Source organism: Malurus melanocephalus, unplaced genomic scaffold (assembly GCF_030028575.1).
Source record: "Malurus melanocephalus ecotype Western Australia unplaced genomic scaffold, MMel_1.1 scaffold_1, whole genome shotgun sequence".
NCBI classification, from domain to species: domain Eukaryota; kingdom Metazoa; phylum Chordata; class Aves; order Passeriformes; family Maluridae; genus Malurus; species Malurus melanocephalus.
This window is the reverse complement of record NW_026623233.1, coordinates 8,044,746-8,061,197: the sequence shown is the minus strand read 5'-3', so window position 1 is coordinate 8,061,197 and position 16,452 is coordinate 8,044,746. Positions and strand designations below refer to the sequence as shown.

At 38.1% G+C, this 16,452-nt stretch overlaps 1 protein-coding gene across 4 annotated transcripts in view; it reads right to left on the bottom strand.

The window, feature by feature from the left end:
• Positions 1-1,451: 1,451 nt before the first annotated feature.
• Positions 1,452-16,452, bottom strand: part of ATP11A (ATPase phospholipid transporting 11A) — a 113,750-nt gene continuing 98,749 nt past the window's right edge. For 2 of the 4 annotated variants that reach the window (XM_057390361.1, XM_057390386.1), the window contains 4 exons: positions 10,923-10,988; positions 10,537-10,640; positions 8,575-8,740; positions 1,452-1,970 (listed from right to left, as the gene is read on the bottom strand). In XM_057390361.1, coding sequence (XP_057246344.1) covers positions 1,713-1,970; positions 8,575-8,740; positions 10,537-10,640; positions 10,923-10,988 — 594 coding nt within the window. In that variant the 3' untranslated portion in view covers positions 1,452-1,712. Of the gene's footprint in view, positions 1,971-4,280; positions 4,397-8,574; positions 8,741-10,536; positions 10,641-10,922; positions 10,989-16,452 lie in introns of all 4 variants that reach the window. The other 2 variants (XM_057390371.1, XM_057390378.1) reach the window with 2 other exon arrangements.

Here is a 16,452-nt window from a genome sequence, read left to right as displayed (position 1 = left end):
TTGTCTGTGGTGCTCACTGTTAGACTTTGTAAAATTCTGTTATCTTTGGTATACTGAAGATTTCATAACTCACTTTACAATCTCTGCTTGACCCAGGGCATTTTAATAATAAATTACTGTTTGTTTAATACGAAAACTACTCAGAATACTGTGAGGAACATTTAACCGTAAGTTAATTTTTCTTTTATTAAAAAGCAAAGTAGTAGGTAAACTTACATTGTCTCTGTTTTTTCTTGTCAAAACACAAAAAGGGAAATAATTTTTCTCTGCCACCCTCATCCACTTGAAAGACAACTAACAATGTCTTGACCAGGTTTTCCAATAAATGCTGCAGGTCTGATTCCAAATTTTTTGTTTTCACACTGAAATAAACTTTTAGCTAATGTCCTCATAGAGGTATTGAATGAGGATGGCCATTACCCAGTTTTAACCACCAGGCTGAAATTGTTTGAAATGGGATTATTCCTTCAGATATTTTTGCACCCCAAAATAAAACACTGGACAGAAGAAACAACACAAGGATACAGCTAATAGCTGAATTTCTGCAAGGTAACATAAATGTAGCAGAGAAAACAGAAGTACAAGTTGGCTGTCATTCTTATGGTAATTCAAACAGAATCCTTGCAGTCAAATATCCCAGCTGTGGTTCAACTGTTAGTCAACAGCTGTGTGCCACCTCGTGGTTTGCTTGAAAAAGGTAACAGTTGTGTGCCCTGTAATACATCTACCAAGCCTGTTAGCCAGTATCTAACCCTACATGTACACAAAAAAAAAAATAAAAATTAATCAAGATAGTAAAAGATACTCATCCAGAAAAAACAACTTTTCTTTTTTTAAAGGAAAAAAACCCAACAAACTGTGTCCAAAAAAGCTTAATATATAATATTTTCTGCTATATAAATATTACAATCACAGGGATAGGAAGTGGGAAAATCAGCTAATGTGCATCTTTGATGAATTCAAAGACGTTTTAGGCAAAATGCTTACATTCAGTTTATAAGTAGATACCAACATTGGTGATATTTACTTATTTAACAGCCAACTTGACTTCATATTGTATGTGCATACTCTACTCAAGGATTTTTTTGCCTAACCTTCTACAGTAAAACTAACTGAAACCATACAGAGCCCTGATTTGGCCACTTACAAGGAAGTGAATATTAGAGAGTGTTTCTTGAAAGCAGATTTGCACAGAGGAAACACCAGTTTGTTCTACAGAAAGAGCAAAGAAAGAAAAAAGGACAGAGGAAAATCAGAATCAACATTTGTTAAATAYGCTTTAGGAGACTTTCATTTGAGATAACTGAGATCATTGCTTCTGGCTGAAAATTAAAACTGTTGATCTCAAAATGTAGGTCACTGACTGAAACTATGCACTTCAAGTAACAAAGAAAATCACTAAAGGTGACAGAAGTAGTAAATGAAGTAGTAAATGCACAGAAGTCTTGACACAGGATGAAGAGAATTTTTAGTGCTACTAGTCTCACAGTACCAGACTGTGCAGATTGTTCATTGCTCCAGTAGTTCAAAACATAAAAAGAGGCCTATTGGCCTGGAAGGGTTCAGACTTCTAGCTCTTGATCCTGGTTCTCTCAACACTAACTCAGACAGCAAAAGCCACATACAGTTTAATATATTTCTGTGACGTGTTTGTTTCCTGAAAAAGGAAATAAACAAAACCATAGTTTTTAAAGGCTTGACTTGGTGTTCCGTCATATGGMCGTTTCCAAACCTGACCCACTGTAGTGGTAGCCTGCACTGGAACGGCAATGCTTATTTGAGTAGCCAAAGACAGATGGAAGTACTGAATAATCAACGCCTTTCCACTGCGTAAACATCACTTTTTTAGAATGGGAATTAGACCTTCTTGCTGGGGAATTGCTGCAGTCACTGCTTCTGTATCTTGGGCTTTTCAGACAGGCAAGAGGTGTGAATTCTGAGATGTGCTCCCGACAGTGCCTTGATGCATTCTATTAAAGGGGAAAAAAGAAACAAACACACAGTAAATAAATACCCTTGGAACCAAAAGTATATAATTGTGTTCTTTTATAGGGTCATTGTCAACTTAGTATAATAATACCTTTCCCTAGATCACCACTCTGGCTATTTGTTTCATGTGAAAGTATAATCCCTCGTGTTGTTTTGCAATCAACCAGTTTCAAGATGATAAGTTTTATATTAAGAACTACAGAACYAGGCATGACTTTAACTTCTAAACGTGGTAATGGACTCTTTAGAGAAGGGATGAAGACACAGAGGCCTGCTTTCAAATCRAAGTGTTTTAAGTAAACATTATGTTTCATTTTTGCAATTTCTCCCAGTACATCTTTTTGTCTCTGAACTTCATATGGAGAATTTTAGGACAGAACAAATTCAAGTACTTTCCCCTGTACTTCCAAAGAGAAAGCATTCTTTACAGTCAGTTTGTGCTAATAGATGAAAATTCCAGAGGTTTAATACACTTCTAAGTAGTACTGAATTTTAGACTTGCTTAGGTTACGTGTAGTATCTATACAGGCAATTTATACTGCACAGCACAATATTATGTTGGTCTAATTGTCCATTAAAATGTATCACTCCACACTCTGGCAGAATCGGCACTTCCATTCAGGAAATGCTCAGAACTACAGAACACCATGACTACATGAGAAGAGCCTGGACCATGTGCACAAACTGAAAGAAAGCTAGTACAGCACTTTCCCCAATAAGTTTATAAAATTCTTCTCACTAAAGGCACATATAATTTCCAGGTACAGAGGTAYAGAGGTTTTGTGATGGCATTTAACATATAAATGCATTATAAGAATGATTCAAAGCAATGTTATTCATCAATCTCTCTGTGAATGCTATATAAACCAGTTAATCCTCTATTCTTAATCATGCCCTTCCTTCTTTGCTGTGAAACAGAACACAGTAGCAAAAGGACAAAATCACAATTCATYACAGACCTTTGACTGAGATGTAATATTCCACTTTAATGCCAAGCACAAGCTTGAAATACTATTCTTGCATAACCAAGAGCAATCCGAAAGCTCTCTTAAAAAGACACTCTTTTAAAGTATCTTTATTTAAAGAAAACACAATCCTGAACTGCTTACCACAGTGAGATCTGGGTTCTTTTAAACACATATAGACCAAATAGCAACATTAATACAGAAACATCAGGTAACAGATTAGCAGACTTTGCTTTGGAAATGTAAGAGGAAGTAGTCACACAGTTTGGTAACTAACTTTCCWATTCTTTCAGCTAGAAAGTGAAACATTTTACTATAGATAGTTAAAAAAAATAATTTTCTACACATGGCTCAGTAGCAAGGGCCTTTACCAAGCCTGAAGCTAGTCAGGGAAGTTGGGGTTTTCTACTACTTGTCTAAGAATTAKTAAAAGCAAATAAAATGTACCCTTCAGCTATCTTGCCTACAGCATACAGAGGACATGACACTTGTCCTTTCACATACTGCTAACTTTGCACTTTTCACTTAATCCCTCACGTGCTGCTTTTGGGGTCAGGAGAGCATGAAGTGACTGGAACAGTCATGGCATCCAGGTGGGAATCATTACAGTAAAGAGTGTACCTTCTTACTGGTTCGTGTAGTCAGTGGCATAGCAAGGAGATGATGCAAAGCAGAGACCTTTATTCTGCTGGCCTAATGTTTGGGGAATTTAGTTCACCACTCATGCTGCTGTCTCAGATACGTGGCTAAACTATGACACTTCTCTCTTGATCTGAGGCAGTGACACAGCAATGCCCTGGTCTGTACAGACCACAGCATTTTGGYAGACACCATCAGATGCACAGCCCCACTCTTCTGACTGAAGCTCCTATTCACAAGTAATTTGCTATAATTATCTAAATATGTCACCATTTGCATTTGGTCTATATATGTATTCAAAAACATGAAAGATAGTGGATAAACTGCTCATGGGTAGGAATCAGCTCTGACTTTATGTATTCTACATTGKGGTGTAATGTGAGTACACGCTGCAATAAAGACCTCAGTTCTTGTAGAAGAAATGTCACACAACACCTATACATAATACAATGTATTTACAGGACATGAAAAAAGGTACATCGATTTATTGGTTTGCTTTACACAATTAAGTTGCTGAGACAAAAAGATCTTACCTGTGGCAAGGAACATCTCTTGCTAAAACTAGGTTCTCCAAGTAAAACATAATGATTTTGTATCAATACTGATAAAGCACATCAAAAACTCTGGAGGAAATAGTTGATTTGTAAAGAGCACCAATAGAAATTAATCCAAATTGGCAACACGTACAGTACTGTTACCTAGCTTTGATCTAATTATGCCTTGGAAGGTGAAAGATTTCCTTCAAGAAGTGGCCCATCGTTGTTCGTCAGTGCATTTAGGGCTGTTTTATGTCTCATACTCTTCTGCAAGGATGAGGAAAAACAGTGAGACTCTTGCTGAATACAAGAAATGTGAAAGAATTGCACCATTTGGTACAAATGCAACTGTTACAGCAAAGTTATGTAAAAGTGATGGATTTTCTGATAGATTTAAAAAGGAAAGGTTATCCAGTGTAAAACAAGGTTTCTATTTCTGGATCCTGAGATTAATCATTTGAGGGTGTTTTTAATTCTATTTTAAACTATGTTAAAAATTTACTCTCAAAAGCACTAAACTAAGTACTGTGGGTTGTGTGTTCTGCCCCTCTAATAAAAACCTGCACTGAATGGGAGAGGTGCCTCTGATACGAAGAGGCCAAACAGATCCTACATTAAGGAGTGGACATCCCACTTGGCTAMTCCCCAGAACAACTGGCACACTGAAGGGAGTGCCCCACACAGAAGTGATGGGGCTGCTGCTAAYGAAGGCTGACTTACAGCTTAGTCATTACACTGTGGGGAGAGAGGGCCAGGGAGTTGCTAAGGAAACTTCTTCCACAGGGTTCAAATTCTTCAGCAGCAAGATCCATTGCTTTGTTTTCCACTGAGGAGGAGCCTGACATGTGACAAAGGCAGCAGTTTGCTGGTGACCAGKTTTCTGAGCGYCCAGTGCAGCTGTTCAACAGCAGCTAAGCCCACGAGCAACAGAAAAATKACTTCCCAGATAGGCTTCCCCAGGCAAAAGGACCGCTTTGAGCTTCCCCGGGTGAAGGGTAAAGATCTCATAACACAGCTGATGGCCCAAGATTGTGAGTGAGTGAAATCAAAGTAAAAAATCATCAGTCAAAAACAAAGAGAAAAAGAAAATGATTTCTTAAAAAGGGATGAAAGTGCAGAAGTCATTTACAGGTCAGGAACTAAGCACCTGGTATTTCAGCTACCAAATACTTGGCATTGCTGAAACACTGTCAATCAAAGTGAAAAATAYAAAAAGGAAAATAGGATCATTTAACCTGAATTTATATTTTCCCTAATGGAGCAGCTGGACTTCTGCTACTAATGAAAGAAGAATAAAGAAAAAGAAAATAGAATCAATTTAGATTGGATATATATAAAAAAAAGTCCTATTGCTTTTTAAAAGTAAAAGCTGAAAGAAACCTCACAGCTACACAATTACCAGTTAAAGCACAAAATTCAGTTTGTGTCATTGAGCCACAGTTGCAGAGACTACACGTAAAAGAAATAAGCAGATTTTGACCGAAATTACCAAAAGGCAACAGATTCCTCCAAAGCTTTTGCAGAATTAATGCTTTAGCCCAAGAAAGACAACAGTTCATATGTATATATATATATCAATATACATGCACATAATATACACATATACTTGTATGTACATATATGTGTATACACATATATGTCTGTATGTGTATATATATCACTGAAAAGCTCTCTGAAAAAACCCAGAACTATAKGTGGTATGTTTCAAAACATCTGAATGGCAATGATGGTAAACAATTGCTCACCACACACTGGAGTGACTCTCAAATAACTGAAAAATTTTGAAGTATRAGAATTGCTTCAATGGCTTTATGCATTCTTATTGCCTGAGTAGAACTGATTAAGTAACCTGGGAAATGATTGCTAGTCCTATGTTAATCTTTTCAATTGTTCCAGAAGCCCTTTTGTTACAAAAAAAAAGCAATATAACTTTAGAAATGCAGTTTTTTAAAAGTAATTGTTTATAAGCTCAGTTTAAACCCATCCTAAGGCACTTAAGAGACAATTTTAGTCAGAATTTTCAATAGGGGAAAAAACTGTATTTTCCCTCTGAGTTACATAATTACAGTAAATTTTATTGACTGTATATTTTTGACGGGGAAAGAAGGAGGAAATATATTTTTTTTATCTTAGCCACTTAAGAAATGAAGATATAAAATCTGCAATGGAATCCAACAGTCTCCACAATGGAAACCAACGGCCTCTGAATATTAAGTAAAAGACTGTTTTCTTGCAGACTGTAGGGGAAACAAGATTTACTAGACTTACTAGTAAAAAAATCTAGTAAAATAGATTTACTTCTACTTTTACATTAAATAATGTCAGAAACTTGCAGATCTTGAGCTGTTTTCTTTCTAAACAGAGCACAGAATTTCATAGAAGGGAACATAAGGAAAGCTCAGTTTCAAAGTGAATGCTGGRRAAAAAAAAAGCAGCTGCATTTTCTAGCAGCAGGGAAGATACTTTAATATATTCCAAAGACAGCTTAAGTGGTTTCCAGTGCCACATGTTCTGTATGATGCTAGTGCCATCAGCCTAATCAGAATTATCACTTGTTTGTGTGGCCAGTATCCCACTTACTCAGGTACAATGGACACACAACATGCATTCGCCTACAGACAGACCAATGATTAAAATCAGGATATATGAATCGTAGATTCTTGAGGCRGAAACTTTCTGTAAAATGCAGCAAGAACAGTGACAAAAATTGAGTGACAGTGATGGACTGTGACAACAATTCATACAATCTTTGAGATACACAGAAGGAAAAACAATAYCAAAAAGTATTTCTCAGAATATAGTGGAAATGAATCACTAATGGAGATAATGAGTATGGTAAGTAACTTCTGATGATAAACTTTATAACTGTCCTTTGAATGAAATGGCCAAGCATGCAGAAATGCAGAAAAAMGTCACCTTTTGTTCCATTAGAAACTTAGACTGCTTGAAGTCTGAGAAAGCATAAAGATGGTGGACTGCTCAACAGAAAGGCACTGATGTTTAGTCTGATTTCCCCAGAAGATTGTAGGAAGCAACCCAGCAGATCATTTATGTTTAAAGCAAGGAAGCAGTTATTTAGACAAAGCGGATTGGAAGACGAGAAGAAACAAAGAGAAGGAAGAAGAAACACAAGGGATATAACTGGTTAAAAGTCACAAATTTTCTACTAAATATTAAAAAATGAATATTGCCAGTGTTGAGCCCAAAGTCTGTTTTAGTATTGATGTATTTTCCAGCACTAATATAAAATGTGAGTAAGAAATGCTGCAATACCTTTGTTAGGGGTTTTTATTTATCAGCTCATTTCTTTACCTTAGCCTATGCTCATTTGCTCTCTTTAGACTTTTAAATTAACTATGCAGAACCTATATGGAGGTCAACTCCTTCCTCAAGTGGTACATATAAAAAAGAAACATCTAAGRTCTCAAAATGAATAAACACTAAATACTGATCTGCCTGGGAATGCTTTCTTGCTATTCTTWATTCTTTTCTGTAGTGAGGCACTTCTACAGCTGTACATTCTAGCAGTACAGAACAATAGCAAGGGGTTTTACATTTGCCAAAGGGAAATTTTATTTTCCTTGGTAGYAAAGTTCCTTTATTCCTTCCCTCTTAATGCAAAGTACCTTCTCAAATAAATATCAAAATGCTACTTAATCCCTTCTGTTGTGGGTAACTCATTATTTTAACCTACCGATGGCAGTTAATGGGCTGAAAAGGGCAATGGCAGTAACAAAGTTTAAGGTACAACGCCTCTAGCTAGTGTCTTTCACATTCTAACATAGATAAAMGTTTATCTGGGCTAATATAGAGAAGACATTTTCTATGTCCCCAGCATAGCACTATGGCTCCCACAGAACCTGGCTTCCTCTCCAGCCTTAGAARATCAGGCTGTATTTCAGTAAAACAGCAGTTTCTCCTTCTGGGCTGATCAAATTAAAGGAGAAAACAGATTTTAAAATCCTCTTTTCACTGGCACAGCAAGGCATATATATGTACAAATAATGGATCAGAACAGGCAAAATATAAGTTGAAATATAAAAGAGGAAAAAGTTGTTAATAGGATATGAGTAAGTTTTAATACACATGTTTTTGTAGCAGGTATAAAAGTATGTTATCAGATGTAAGTGCCTCTTATCTACCCTCACAGAGATCCCAATCCACTTGCCCTTCTTATCTCCTCAARTTAGAAATTATGTGGAACCATGTAGTTGTCTCCCACCATTCTCATCAGATTTCCCCGTGGTTGCTGGTACAGAGGCACAGGTGTTGCCCCAGGATTCAGGTTAACGCCACCATGTAAATAACAGGCAGCATTTTTCACCATATTGCTCAGACACCACAGATGGGGAACCTCTGCTCTAGTCTTGTCTCTGACCTTGAACTTGGTTACTAGATACTTGTATTATAAAAAAAACTAACTTCACAATGAAAATATTGTTTACCTGGATTCTTTCTGTTGCTGTAGGCCACAACTGCCTGCATAAGACCTTCTTCAGAACATCTGGAAGAAGGCTGACAGTTATGAGCAGAATTATACCCAGCCATGCAGGACCACTGGACAGCATTTGCATGAACACGTAATACATCCTCTGATAATTGAGAAAAGGCCTGGGAGGAAAAAAAGATTAAATAATTATTACACTTCAATACACAAAAGAAAGGTTGACAGTGTTAAATACAAGAATTATATCRGTGATGAAATACTTCAGGATCAGCTTCCCAGTTTGTGGGAGTTCATCCATCCCAGTTTTCTCAAAAGGAGAGCTAAACATGCCGTAACTGGAGATAACAACCTTCCTTTTGTCTTCCGGGCTTCAAGAAACACCATACTGTCCCCTCCTTGCTACAGTGTCACTCCCTTGCAAAGATAAACTAAGTTTCAATCTTAAACTCTTTATGCTGTCCCAGGTACCCTGACCTTGCCCCAGGTATTTTCCACCTTTCTTCTTAGTATCCGACTCACCAGTTCCCTCTTCTTTCCTAAGGCACACTCCTTCGTATCTATCCTCAGAGTAAGGCTTGTTAACCATACCTATTTTCCTACCTCCCAGGCTCCCCTAAGCATCTCTAATGGTTTTATGTTATGGTCCCCATTCTACTCACCACACAGTTACCTAAGCACACTATCARTACCTTCTCTTCCCTGTCTCCCTGTATGCCATGCAGTTGCACAATCATTAAAATGCATCACTATATGGTACTAGGAACCAGAGGCCAAAACCACTTAGAGCCAAGATCAAGGAACATTTTGCAGCAACACTGCAGTGAAAAACCAGTCGGGCAGTTTCCTGACAGTGTCCAAAATTTGATAGTATTTGCACTCCAAAAAAAAAAGTAAGCTAAAATACATTCTTACATACACATAGTCACATCTCTAATTCACAGAAAGGCTGGTTGGAAAACATTATCTGGGAAAATGTCACTTCTGCAAACTGATGCTGAAGAAACTGCAATCTGCTCTTACTAGGAAAAAGAGGAAGCTAAATATCCAAGGACTTCAAAGGTAGTTACTCATTTGCAAAAGACACACTGAAATACAAATCCTTTCTCTAAATTAAATGAAACATCTTAATCACCATGCAATAGTTAGCCTCCTCCTTCTCTGGCCYCTCAAGATTTTGTATACACAAAGTAGAATGGCTCCAGAAACAGTAAAAAAAGATGGTCTTGTAACTGAGCTCTACAAGTGCGATACAAAATTTCCAGCTCCTGATGGCAATCAGGCATAGTAAGGAACTGGACTTGTTCCAACTTGATTTCCTTCCCAAAAACTTCAGATTCAAGTACACAGAACTTTTAAAACAAAAAACCCGAATACTTCAAATTGGCTATGCACAAGAGTTATATTACTTACTAAAAACCTTGTTACCAACAGGAGCAAGTAGGTGCTCAGACATCTACAGTAACTCTCCTTTGCTATGTAAGGAGGCAAAACAATGACCTCAAACACAGGACTCTTGGCCATCCACAACATTTCAGTGCTGAGTTCCACGCCCTGTCTCTAGTTTTCACTGCTACAGCTAGCTTCCAAGACAAGCCCAGCAGGTAGGTGGACAGTCACCAACTGCACAGACGTGACCAATTCTGTGCCATTTTGACTCAGAAARGCAACCTCATTTCCCTGAACCAACCCTTGGGCTGCTTGTGACTGACATTACTGAGATAAACCCAGTGGTAGCTGGAGGTCTGATATTACTCTCCTTGTATCCTTATTTAAGAAAATTTTAGCAGACGCTCATTGAAAGAAGAGATGAGACTGCAATTAGCATTAATGATGCATTTAAAATGGAGTTCTGCATTGTATAAAGGCWAAATTTAATTCTGTCAGTGACAAAAAGGTGAAATGTAGCGAMTTTATGTTACTGAAATAACATTTGCAATGCAATTAATATTAGGGTTCATACCAAATAATTCCTCCCCAGAGCAGAGAAAAGACAATGTAGAATAGCAGTGATCCCCAGATCACRAAGTGATTTATCCACGTCCAGTAGTGTGTATCTAGTGCAAGCTGAAAAAAGAAGATATCATATGGTCTTACTACTATCTAGAAGCAATAAGAATTCCCAGCAGGAGATAAAAAAGAATCATACCCTTTGAAAACAGGAAGAATTCTACACAGAATTAGCTAAAAACATCTTTCAAGTTTGATCACAGTTAAAAAGTCACAGATAGAAGACTTTCTAGTTAAACTAATAAAACAATGCATGATGATAAAAACTGATATAAGTAAGAAATAATTAAAAAACAAGTTTTAAGAAAGTTTTAGTGGATAAAATACAGCATACCTTACCTTAAATGTAACCACAAATACAAGYACAGTAAACACCACTGTTCCAAAGGTCCAATTTCCAAACACCTATAAAAAATGGTCCAAAGAAGTTATAGGCAATATTGTCCACCATGTTGTGAATTGTTCAGAATAAACACCTTAAAGCTTAGTATTGCTTTGTATCATGAACTGATACCTGAACAAGATCTGAATTCCTACATGACCTATCCAGTGCAAAGTGTTTTGGTTTCTTGCATTTGTGTGTACACATCTCAGATTTCAGGAAGACAGAAAAAGACCACAACCAAATTCTCTAAACCTGAAGTTCACAGGGGTGTTTCTCGAAAAAATCAGGAGTAGCACAATTAACAAATCACTGAGATTTAAAAATGAACTGCAGTCATGTCATCAATCTCCTTGGACGTCATCTTTTCTCTCATCTCCCTTCTCTGCTGTCCTTGGCATGCATCAATTTCTTGGAGGCTCAACAGCATTTTATACAGATAAGCAATAAGAAATCATGTTAAAACCATCTGGTGTACTAAAATGTCTACATATGTTGTAAGGTAAAACACTTTTAAATTGTGTTTGGTTTTCTACCCACCTGCATAATGCATAGAAACACTTTGACTTTTCAAATGGCAAAAATGACCGTTAATACCAATCCAGGGAAGAACAAGTGGTGGGTGGATATTGTCACAGAGGATTGCTTGGACTTCAGCAGCTATCAGATAACCAGGTTCAGGATTCAGAGAAATGTTGGGAAAGTAAGCAACAGTTAGGACACTGTATTTTAGAAGAGACTTGGTTTAATTCAGGGTATTGCACCCATCAAAGAGAAGGGTCCAAGAGATCTGAATTMTTTTGAAAAAGAACTGTTGAGATCTCATTAACTCCCTCCTGAAGTTATTTACAAATACAGAAATGAGACAACTTCCATRCAGACATGGAATTTCAGCAGAAGATCCATTTGGCAAAGTAGGATGTTACYGCATGGACAAAAAGGCAAAACTGAGGCATTCAAGAGATGACAATGTGGGCAGGCAGCAAACAGCGTAAGAGCAGAGGAACAAATCACAGACCAAACTCAGCTCTAACAAGGATTACTGAGGGGTGTCTAAGGGGGGAAAAAAGGATATTTACAGATATCCTTGTTTTAAAGGACAAATGCAAGACCACTGATGGAGTGGTAAGACAACCTAGTGGAAGATTTAAAAGAAAATGCAGAATTAGTCAATACTCTGGATATTAGTCTTCACAAACAAAACCTGCTCCTTGCCTTTAACAGCAAAGCTTAGGAAAGGAAGGAGCAGGCAACAGTGTGAGACCAATAGGTTGAGGAGTTCTTAAGGAGGAAAAGCAGTTGGATGCACTGTATTTTGAATTTAGCAAGGCATTTGATACTTGTACAACAAGGAAGCAGGAGCTGGCTAAATAGTTGACCACAGTAGAAAACTGGTTGAACCACTGGCCATCCAATCTTCATGGATGGTTGGCTTCCTGGTAATCAGTGAACCACACTAGGAACAGCAACTGGGGCAGAAATTGTGGAATATCCCGGTCAGTAGCTCAATGTTGACACAGAGAATGTAATGAGCGAACTACCCAGTGATATAAAAATAGAGAACAGCTGACATAATGAATGAGAGCTTYAATCCATAGGGATCTCTGCTGATTTGAGAAGCAGGCTAACAGATATCTTACGGAATTAAATATGGGAAGTGCAAAGATTTACACCTATGGACGAGTGGTGCCATTGGAAGTGAATATCGGGCCCCTCTGAGAAGGAATTTGCAGTGGCATTATGTGGACTCCAGGCTGAACACAAGCCTGTCTGGTGCTCTCTCTACACATAAGGGAGGAACATACATAAGGTTATTCCCATCTACTCAGCTACAGTGAGGTTGAACCTGAACACTGCTCARTTTTGGGCCCCTCAGTTCATGAGTGATGTGAAAAAAATTAGAAATGATCAGTGGCAGGCAACCAAGGTGGTTAGSAGTCAGCAAAGAGAGGTGAGAAGACTTAGTCTGATGAATGGAAGGTTAAGAAACAATCTAGAAGCTGCCCACAAATGTCTGAAGAAGAATGACGAAGATGAACTGGAACAAACCTCCCTTCAAAAACAAGAAATACCCTTCTTAGGTATTGTGAGAATTTTTTTCACCATGAAGGAAGAAAAACATTGGAATAGGTTGTGCAGGAAGTTTATGGAATCTGCATCTATAGGATCTTTGAAAACCTGAAAAAGACTAGACAAAACCTTCAGCAAATTGAATTAACTTAGCCCTGTACAGAGCAGGGAGTTGAACTGGATCATGTCCAATCTAAACTTTTCTGTATGAGCTCACCCAATATTACATGACAGGGTATGAGCTTTCCATGTGGAAAGCTGATCACACAAATATGCTGTTATGTGAAAAATTTTGAATGGAGAACACAGCCAGCCACAGGATACAAATCAGTAGGCAGCTAGGCTAAGATAATGTGATCAACTGGGAATGGGAAAAAAAGCCCAACCCAATAAATGACTGGCTGAAAGATTCATTATTCTCAGTAACCACTTCACTATTTTAAAACTACTCATTATGTGACTGAGTTTATTGAACACTAACACCAGAAGAAACTCAGAAAACCTTCAGCATTTTGATCTTTTACTTTGATATGTAATAGGTTCATGCCATCATTATATCTTCTGTGCTCTAAGCCAACACTGGACAGGAATCTGCATCAGGAACTTCAGCTCGTGCTGTTTATCAACTTGCTTCTCGCAGTTAAATTCTACAATACTCTCACATTGTAGGTAGCTTCTCTCAGAGAATCTGTCAGTCAATTTACTGCATACTGAACAGATTTTTTCATATTTTCAATAAAAGCTCCTAGATTAAATAAAGAATTGAAACAACCTTCCCCTTTCYGGTAGGCTAGACAGAAAGCTTTGGTCTACAACCAAACTCCTTATCCACCCAYCTTATTGACTCAGAAAGTGAGGTCACCGCACAGGGGCAAGATCCATTAAAGCTGCTACTTTGATGCAGAGAGGTAAGCAAAGCAATATGGAAGGGTATGAGTGACAAAAACTCACAAAGTCTTTTTAGCACTGGATAGCTCAAGATGCTACTCATGCCCTCAGGCAATGAATCATTGTAATTCTGTTAACATCTRGTTTATCAACAAGTATTTTTCCATGTTCTGCTCCCAGCCTATCCAAGACTTCCCCTCCTCATCCTGCGACTGTATTTGTTGATCTTCCATGTCCCAATTCAGCACTCTGCTAACCTATCTTCCTTCCTGTTGTTTTGTATTTCTCATTCTATTGTTCCTTTTAACTTAGTCTCCCTCAACTCAGCTTAACAATTATATTTAATGTACTCTGTATCAAATGTTAAGATAAAGAAAATCACGCAGGAAATACATTTTATTCTATGGGTAAACTAAGAGGACATTTGCAATCTGCAATGACTTCTACAATGCCTTCTTTTCTTCTTAACTTTCTTCTGTAGTTGGTTTCTAACTGTATGTTTTTGCAAYACTAATTATGATCTCATATTGTCATGGTTTTACTGGGTCCGATTTTTGGTGGTGGGGGGATGGGATCAAGAAACCACAAATATGGCTCCTGTGAGAAGTTCTAGCGGCTGTCTCCTTCTTCCTCAGCAGAAGGAGCCCTACCCCCTGTGTTTCAGAGCCAATCCATCATGGCTCTGAGGGTGATGGACAGGCTGATCATCAGGCCTGGGCCAATTGCACAGGTTGGTWACACCTCTGTGATGACGYATTATCTGGTATTTAAGAAGAATTCAAAACAAGATAGGGGCGGYCGCCATTTTGTAGCTTTAGGTTGTTAGTATGTAGTTTTAGTATCATGCACTGGGGAAAAACAGAGCAGGAGGGTGAGGAGATGTAAGAAAAAAATGGAGACCAAAGATCAGTAAGGAGAAGATGGGATGGTTGCTGTGCTGTGCTGTGGTTCTCAAACATGGAGAGAATAAGTGTTCTCGAAAAGGACTATTTCATCAAAGAGAGACCTGAATAGAAAAAGAGAGCGATCTTGCTCTGAGGAAAAAAACCCTGGCCTTTGAGGATTGGACTAAACAGCCAAAAAGGGAGAAGAGGCTTGGCCCCCCCACGACGTTTGAAGTAAGCGGATGCTTAGAAGAAGCTGTGCTCTGCCAGGAGGTTTGTGATAGTCGGTCTCACACCGCTGAAACAACGCAGTTTGGCCTTGAAGGACATTCTTTCTTTTCTCCTACGAGGTAAAGGAATCCTCCCTCRCCATAAGCAGTTACATACTGACTGTTCTTGGGAAAAAAACTTCCCACAGCTTGGAGCTGTAAGAACACTTCTCCTATGATGCTGGACAACAACTGTAATGAGTGGTTTGATCTGTGTTAGACTTTCATTCCTGCMCCCCTTTGTGTGCGGGGCGGAAGAGGGAGGACCTGGGAAAGAGWYGGTCCTGGAAAGGATAACAGGTGTCTTAAAATGTCCATTTTTATCTTTCTTCTGGTAAACTTGTCCCCGTCTCCGTTCCCCTCCCCAGTGCCGTAGTATTCTTAGTAGTTTGTAGTAATAAATCTATTTTGCAACTTAAGTTATGCAGCCTGTCTGACTATTCTCTGGAGCACATACGTATCTTTCTCTCAATTACGTTATGTTATCTGAAAGCCATAAATTTTCGTGTTAATTGGGCTTTCACTCTCCTTTCTCCCTCTTCGGTGGGGGGAGGGGAGAGAACGTCGTGTGTGCAGTGCTTTTGGCTTTCAGCACAGTCAAAACCACGACACATATCCAGAGTGGAACACCATACACACAAAGCAGTATCAAAAGTTAGTAACAATTAACAGGAGATAAACCTTCGGCATCTTAGTTTTGCTTACCAGAAAATGACAAAGGGAGGCATTTATGAAGTAGATCTCAGTGATTGTAAGTACACTTTACTGTTATTSTAGTAACATCATGCTACAGTAAGCGGTTTCAAATGGATTTCTTAGAACTGAGAAACATCTTGGGGGAATTGTGTTTGGAAGCAARCTTAATGGTATGTTAATTTTAGTCTGACAGGCATCATTCTACRTGAAAGATAGTGACTTCACTTTTTACTAGTTTTGCAATAATAGTGATGAGTTCATTTGTGGGGGGAAATAAAAATTCAACATTTTTGCCTTAGCACCCATTTGAACAATCTGGAACCTGACCTGTAACATTTCCTATCACTTATGGCATTAATGATGTTGTCAGCTCTTTTATATTCTTTAGTGCTTTCTACCTTTTTCCTGTTCCATAAAAACATTTGGTTGCAGTAGCAAACCTTTCAAACCTTCAAATTCTTCACTTTTTCCAGRTGTAAGCATAATTCAAAAACTAGGAAACCATCAACATGTACTAGCATTCATCAATGTATGAATTCACATAAAGGTCTCTGACTTTTGCTGAACATTTGCTGTTTTCAAGTCTTTATATCTAAAACTGCAGCTCAGTATCTCTCAGGTTTTATACATAAACACAGGCATGCATGCTCAACAACRACAAATTTGCTAACACAGACACT